We start from the raw sequence: 7,687 nt of genomic DNA on the forward strand, positions 1-7,687 counted from the left end.
AAGGTCATGGAAAAATTCAATGAGACAATTGACACAGTGGCTGCAACAATGGGCTCCAGCTTAGCAACGATTGTGAGGATGGCACAGTACCAAGCAATATTTCGTTTTGTTGTACATAGAGTCACTGTGAGTCAGAATCGACTCAATGGCATCTAACAAAAACAACATTAGAAGCTAGTTGTTAAGAAAGAAGACTGGTGGAGACACACGTATTTTATTCTTTCTAAGTTGTTATGGAGATGTGGATCTTTCCAGGGATTTTCTGAGATTAGAATAAAGGGAGAGTTGGGTCTTGCAGGGCCCAAGATGGGACTCTCCCAAAATGAGTAGGGTATTTGATTTATACTTTGTGTAACTTCATAGACAAAAGTAAAAACGAGAGTGAATGGCAGAAAGGACAGGAGTAGATAGACATGACAAGAAATAAGAGTAAAAATCAATAGCTGTAGAAATGTGAGACTCTCAGGATTTTCTTGTGCAGTGACTGGGCACCCTGTGGACAGGTATGACCTACTCTGTGGAGGTTTACTCAGGGGACATTGGAGACAGAGAAACTAAGACTACTGTTTTAGGTAGGGATGAATGCTGAGATAGCTTAGTGATGATAGCTCTTCCTGTCTCATTTTCTTCCCAGGACTTTTCCTCCTGGTGAAGCAGTGGAGCCTGGGCTAGAAAGCAAGTCTGGATTTCCTGGCCAACATCCTCCTCAGAGCTGCCTTCACCTCTTGGTTCTTCAGACTGTAGATGAGGGGGTTTAGCAGCGGGGTCACCACACTGTATTGCACGGAAAGCACTTGCTCCAGGACTGAGCCAGATGCTGGAGTCATGTACCTTGAAGGAAATTGCACAAAGGAGCAAACCTAAGCTCAGGACATCAGCCACAATACTGTTGGCAGCAGTTGTCCATTCCATCCTGGGGACTCTAGAAAGGGGTCTCAGAGCTGAGTTAACTACTATTGGTGGAAGTATATAGAAATGACTGTCAGATCAGTGAGAAGCCAATCATTTCTGCCTTCATATTGTCTCTAAACATGAGTGACCTAGTGCAGAAAGTTATAGAAACTGCTCTGGGGAAAAAGGAAATTCTACAGGATAGCAAAGGTCGTCAGTTAGAATAGAACTAATAATAATACTTTCATGAATTTCTGTAGCACTTCATACTCTTCAAAACATCTTTACATTATAGTTATAAAGATAATATGGGGATTCCCCCCCATATACACAACAACAGCAAGACACGTTATATCCTCATCTTGTGACAATTGCTCCTGTCAGAACTTTGTGCTTAGTCTAATGATGCTGCCATTGTTCCCAACAGCTATGAGATTGGAATTACCCTCAGAGTCACAGCCCATTGTTCAAAAAATACTTAGTGGAACAAATACTTGTCCTTTTAGTTTGGTTTGGAAAAGACCAATCATCATTAGAAGCCAAGACTGAAATAAAGTAGGAGATAAAGATGTGTTAAACAAGATATGACTTCAAAGTTATGAGAATAAATTTTTGGTATATTTTGTTAAGTCCTAGATAAACTATTTAATAAAGAAGTATTATTATACATACACACACACACACACACACATGTTGTTGTTGTTGTTGTTATGTACTGTCAAGTCGGGCCTGACTCATAGCGACCCCCCCTTGGGTTTCCGAGGCAGTATCACTATGGAAGTAGATTGCCCAACCTTCCTTCTGAGGAGTGGCTGGTGGATTTGAACCACTAGCCTTCTGGTTAGCAGTCAAGTGCCGTAGGCACTACACTACCAGAGCTCCCATATATAGATAGGCAGATAGATAGAGGGATAGAGAGATAGATAGATGACACCATCATGATTGGAATAAGTGTAGATTCTCCCAACAATGTACCATGTGGATTTTAGTCAGTTAGTCTTAAAAAGATATTCATTTCACTGTCATTATTCATTATCTAATGTACTCTTCCTAGTATTTCTGTGATATATAGAAGAAATCTTATTGTCCTTATGTAGCATCTGAGGAAATTGAGACAAAGAGAGATGAAGAGTTTTGTCTGCAGTAATGCCTGTGGCTGGTGAGCTCTTCTATGAGGCTCAGGCAAGCTCTCCTGGGCCATTTCTTACCATACTTTTCCACCTTCTGATTTCCCTTCAAATCATCTTTCCATAATAGTTATGATGAAAATATGGAGACTTTTTTTCCTCCCCCTTTCCACACATGGATAAATTGTGCCTTACAAGAGGTGAGTAAAGTATTAAGCAATTTATGTAAATCCACCTCCAGTTAGTAGAGAGCATAGGTATTAATTATACACTCTCCTAGTAAAGGAGATTTATTTACTTACTTATTGTGATTTTGGTGCAAATTTACAAAGCAGATTCATTTTACTCTCAACAGTTCATGCACATGGGATTTCACAGCCCCCCGTTATAATCCCCAGCCATAAAAATCTCTCATCCTCTCTCCTCCTTGTGACTGCTCCCCTGTGCCCTTCTTACCTATGCATTCCTGCCTGTCCAGCTTTCCTTCTATGTGAATGCTGCCCCTCTGATGTCTCATGGCTGATTGATCTAAGGGGTGCATCTTCCTGGATTATGTGTTCTGCTTGTGGGTCTTTCTCCTGTTGAGCTGAGAGACAATCCACAGAAGTGAGTCCATTTCCAGGCCTGAAGGACAACCTGGGGCCATAGTCTTGGGGGTTCTACCAGCCTCTATGCCACCAGTAATTAAAGGAGGACTCTTCAGCTAGAGTTGTTTATATTTGAGAGAAGCATTTCCACAAAGAACATGAGATTTGAAATCCATGAGAACTTGGTTCAAATGATGGCTTCATGACTGGCTTGTTATGGGACCTTTGAGAAATTAACTGGTCACTCTTGAATCTCAGGTTTCTTATCTGAAAATAGTGTTAATAGTGTATCTTTTGTAGTATAATCCATACTAAAATTGAGCTTGGCCATGTAAAGCAGCTACTATATAGTGCACGTATAATAAAATTATTACACAAATAAGCTTTGGGGACATCATCTTCCAGTGGGAAAGAAAGATGCCATTGTTTCAGAGATGATACATTTTATATTTTTGTCTAGCATTGAGTAAAGGAGCTCTGGACATGCAGTGGTTAAAGCATATGGCTGCTAACCAGAAGGTTGGCAGTTTGAACCAACCAGCCACTCCATGGGAGAAAGATGAGGCAATCTGCTTCTGAAAGGTTTACAGCCTTGGAAACCCTATGGGGCCATTCTACTCTGTCCTTGAGGGTCTCCACGAGTTGGAATGGACTTGATGGCCGTGGATTTTTTGGTTTTGGCATGGAATAAATATCTACCAAAGGCTCTCTGATTTTCTTTTCAGAACTCTCAAATCATAGATTAATGAAGAAGGAAAATATTTAGTCCTTGTCTAAGCTTATTTTTTCAGAGAAGATAATTGAGGACTCAGAAATAAAATAGATTCTTTATAGTCACAGTTAACTTTCAATAGAGCTAAGACTAGAATCCAAGCCTTCTGAATTCCAGTATAATTATTTTTCCTGCTACTTCACAATACTTTTGGTATAAAGACCAAAACCACTTTAAGGTGAGGAATACTCCACACTTCCATTCAGAAGGTATAGTATGACATACCTGAAAAATCCTGAACCATAAAAGATGGTGATCACAAGGAAATGAGAAGAGCAGGTGGAGAAGATCTTGCTCCGACCCTTGGCAGAATTGATTCCTAGAGCTGTCATAATGATACGGCCATAGGAACCCAGCAGTAGGAGAAGGGTGCCCAGGCCCAGGACCACCATGGTGGTCAAGATACAGACAATGCTGGAATAAGGGTCAGAACAGGTCAACAGGAGCATAGGGGGAAACTCGCAGGCAAAACTGTGAATGAGGTTGGGGCCACAGAAGTACTGCTGAGCCAAGAGGAGAGCATTAATCAGGCTGGTCCCCATTCCTATGGCCCAGCATGCTCCCACTAGGCCAGTGCATACCTTCCTGTTCATAGCCACAACATACAACAGTGGGTGGCACACAGCCTGGAATCGGTCATAGGCCATGACTGAAAGGAGGCAAGCTTCAGTGGCCCCAGAAAATATAACCAAGGAGATCTGGGTGAAACACTCAATGAGGGATATAGTCTTCCACTTAGAAAGAAGGTTCTCCAGTAGCTTAGGCACAATGCTTGAGGAATATAAAGCATCAAGGAAGGAAAGGTGACTCAGGAAGAAATACATGGGGGTGTGGAGGTGGGAATCAGTGCTTATCACCAGTAGCAACATCAGGTTCCCCGTGAGGGTCAAGATGTAAATTACCAGGAATAGTCCAAAGAGTAGTTCCTGGATCTGAGGGTTGTTGGATAGCCCCAGGAGAACAAATGCGGTGACTGAGGTAATGTTGCTAACTTCCATGGAGAAGTCAAGTTTCTCTTTACAAAAATGGAAAAGATCACTCAAATGGGTTATCACTCTCAGAGCATGCTTGGAGATGGTGTATTATGAGTAAAGCTTCAGGGCTGACCCAGGGCTGACCCAAGCAGAGGATGTAGCAGAGGCAGCCCTGCCATGCCACACTCATCAGCTCAGGGCAGTAATCTATTGGCCAAGATGGAGAAGGTGGGGAGTAAGAGTGAAGAAAATAAGACCTAGAAGTGAAAGAGAAAAGAACAGGTATTATTCAGACTGGAGATGGAAAGGAAGGGAATTGGGTATAGCCTTCCAAGCAATGAGAAGTGCTGTTATCCAGTCCTAAAAGGAACTGAAATTAAACCACAGGAGCGCTGACTGGCATCATGAATGATCAATGTACTCTGGCTGACTAACTGGCAGATAGACCATGGTGTTCAATGAATATTTGAATGATCGATTGGAGTATTTATTGAGACACCTGATGGTGGTGGAAGTCCTTTTTCTGGCACTGTGAGTAAGTCATTTGGCCCTAGGATCTTTAGTTATCTTATTTGAAAACAAAAACAAAAACAAAAACGTCTGGAAAAAGCAGAAAAGGTTTCTAAGGTCTTTTTCCACTTAGAAACTCTAAGGATGGGGGTGGGGGGAATGAGTGTCCTTAGTTATCTCTAGTTCTAGATAGAAACTTATAGGAGCTCTGGTAGTGTAGTGCCTAAGGCACTTGACTGCTAACCAGAAGGCTGGCAGTTCAAACCCACCAGCCACTCCTTGGAAGGAAGGTTTGGCAATCTCTTCCATAGTGGCACTGCCTCAGAAACCCAAGGAGGGGTCGCTATGAGTTGGGTCTGACTTGACGGCAAATAACAACAACAACATGACAACCCAAGCAGAAGTAGCACATGAGTTCGCTGGTTTCATGGAAGTCAAGCAAGGGGAAGCTCTTAGTCTGAAGGTGAGAGATTTGTACATCAGTCATTCCAAGGCCTTATCATTCCAGGGTTTCTATGGTGTCCACTGGTTTCACTGTAATCTCAATACTTAACATGAAAGTCTATAAAAAACAATCTGGAAAAACTAGGTGATTTCTAAGGTCCATTTTAGATTAGAAATTCTAAAGATGGGGAAATGAGCAAAGAAAAGATTATTCTCTGGGTTGGGGCCAGTGGATTTGGATAAAACCAAGTTAGACTTGGACCCTCATTTGTGCACACAAGGAAGTTAAAAGCCAGAAAAGGGAGGGGAGACAAAAGGAACACCTGATGGACAGATAGAGGCTTTAGTCTAGACTAGAGGAGTGTAAGTGGCCACCTCCTTCTGATGGGTAACTCAGAAAGAGTATAAATGCGGATCTGATCTCTATTCTTGACTTGTGTACTCACAGGTTTCCAGAGTGGATAGTTTTAGGAGAAGATGGATTTGACTGAGAAAGATTTTCTTCATCTGTCTCCTTTGGCCAACAAAATATGCCCTCAGGGGGGATACCTGTATGGCATCCTTTCTAACACTGGAGGAAAAGCCAAAGAAATGGGTGGGGCTCTGTGGGCTTTTCCCAACTTTGTCCTTCCTTTAGAGGATATAGGGGTGGAACTACTGAGAAAGGGAATATTCCTATAGTCTTCTGTCCAAGGGGAAGCGAAGCCTTCATTACTCTGCCTTCCAAATAACAATGACCAGAGGGACATGATTGCAGTTCTAGACCTTGGAGAGTGAGGTCCCTGGAGAGGCCCTTAAGCAGGCAGCCTGCTGTAGTTCCGAATGGGCTCTCAAAGGCCAACTCCTCCTCCCCTGTATCATTCTTGTTTCCATGGCTTGCGTCATGCAGCAAGAGCCCTAGGTGGCCAATAATTTCTAAAGATAAAAATAAAATGTTCTAAGGTTTTCTGGTCCTAAAGCTTGGAATTTCCTTCCTTCCTTCCTCCTTCCTTTGTAGTTTATTATACTTTAAATCTTATTTATGATTATAAAATGAGATAAAACTAAAGCTAGATAATAATACAAAGAAAAGAGTAAAGAAAATAAAATTTTATTGTGTCATCCCCAAAACAATTCTTTTGTTTAACGCAATTTAAGTAAATTAAATACTTTTTATTATGGAATATTTTAAATATTTAAATATTTATGCTATACTTTTATACAGAAGTATAGCATAATTAACCATTTGCCTTTGAATTTATTACAATTCATGTGGCCCCATGTTGCAGAGAGGAACTTCTTCCTGTAGGGTTTTCATAGCTGTGACCTTTCAGAAGCAGTTCTTCAGAGGCATCTCTGGATGCGTCTGAACCACCAGCCTTTCTGTTAGTAGGCACACCCTTAACTGTGCCAACCAGAGAACACTGTTTTAAACTTATACAGAATTATAAAGAACAGCCTAATTATTACCCCTCTGTATGCACCACAGAGCTTCAATAATTGTCAACTCATTGTCTGTTACCCACCTTTGACAAATGGGGCTTGGAAATGTAGTCTCCACATTACATGAGTATCCATGTGCCTAACGTTGGAAAGTTCTATTACTGAAGTGTAGAAGGGAAGGATACGTACTAGAGAGCAACTAGTCAATCCGCCATGTAAGAGTGCATGGTGGTTGAGTGAACAATTGCCTGGAAGATCACAAAAAAACAACATAGAAGGAGCCTAGACCTTTCACTCCTGACTAGCCACTTATCTGAATTTAAGAGAAACAACCTTTTGTTTGATTCACTGTATTTTGGAATCTCTTCTATAACAACTTAGTCTCTACCTTTCTAAAATAGACCTGACTAACCTAGATTGCTTCCAATTTCTCAAACAAAAAGTAAGTTTGCAATAAACGTTTTTGTACACGTTCCTTTAGGAAACGATATGGTAATTTCTTAGGGAATTTCTGATCATAGTTTATGTGTATATTTGATAAGTACTGTCGCACTGCAGTGGTTGCACAAATTGTCACTGTTAACAAAAATACTTGTGGTTTCCCTATCACTAAATACCCACCAAATATTACCTAATATTTGATAGTCCATCAGATGTGAAGAGACATTTCTTTGCTGTTTCTGTTTCAGCTTACATTTGTTTAATTACTAATGACTTCAAACATCTATTCACATATTCTTTAGTCATTTGAGTTTTCTGTACATTATTTCTTCACATCTTAGCCTTGTTTTTCTTATTTTTCCTCCCTCGTTGTTTTGAAAGAGTTCCCTCTATACTCTAGATTTAATCTTTTGTCAGCTTTGTTGTTGTTAGGTGCCGTCGAATCAGTGCCCAAGTCATAATGACCCCACGTACAACAGAACGAAACACTGCCCAGTCCTGCACCATCCTCACAATCAT

The 7,687-nt window shown here is 41.0% G+C and overlaps 1 protein-coding gene across 1 annotated transcript in view; it reads right to left on the reverse strand.

Moving 5' to 3' along the window:
- Positions 1-668: 668 nt before the first annotated feature.
- Positions 669-7,687, reverse strand: part of LOC103194528 (olfactory receptor 8S1-like) — a 30,853-nt gene continuing 23,834 nt past the window's right edge. Inside the window, exons 2-3 of the mRNA XM_007937951.1 lie at positions 3,603-4,392; positions 669-831 (exon numbers count right to left, since the gene is read on the reverse strand). Of these exons, the coding sequence (XP_007936142.1) occupies positions 669-831; positions 3,603-4,392 (953 nt within the window). The remainder of the gene's footprint in view (positions 832-3,602; positions 4,393-7,687) is intronic.

The sequence above is a fragment of the Orycteropus afer genome, unplaced genomic scaffold (genome assembly GCF_000298275.1).
Source record: "Orycteropus afer afer isolate SDZICR_OR568_19922 unplaced genomic scaffold, OryAfe1.0 scaffold00045, whole genome shotgun sequence".
Taxonomy (NCBI): Eukaryota; Metazoa; Chordata; class Mammalia; order Tubulidentata; family Orycteropodidae; genus Orycteropus; species Orycteropus afer.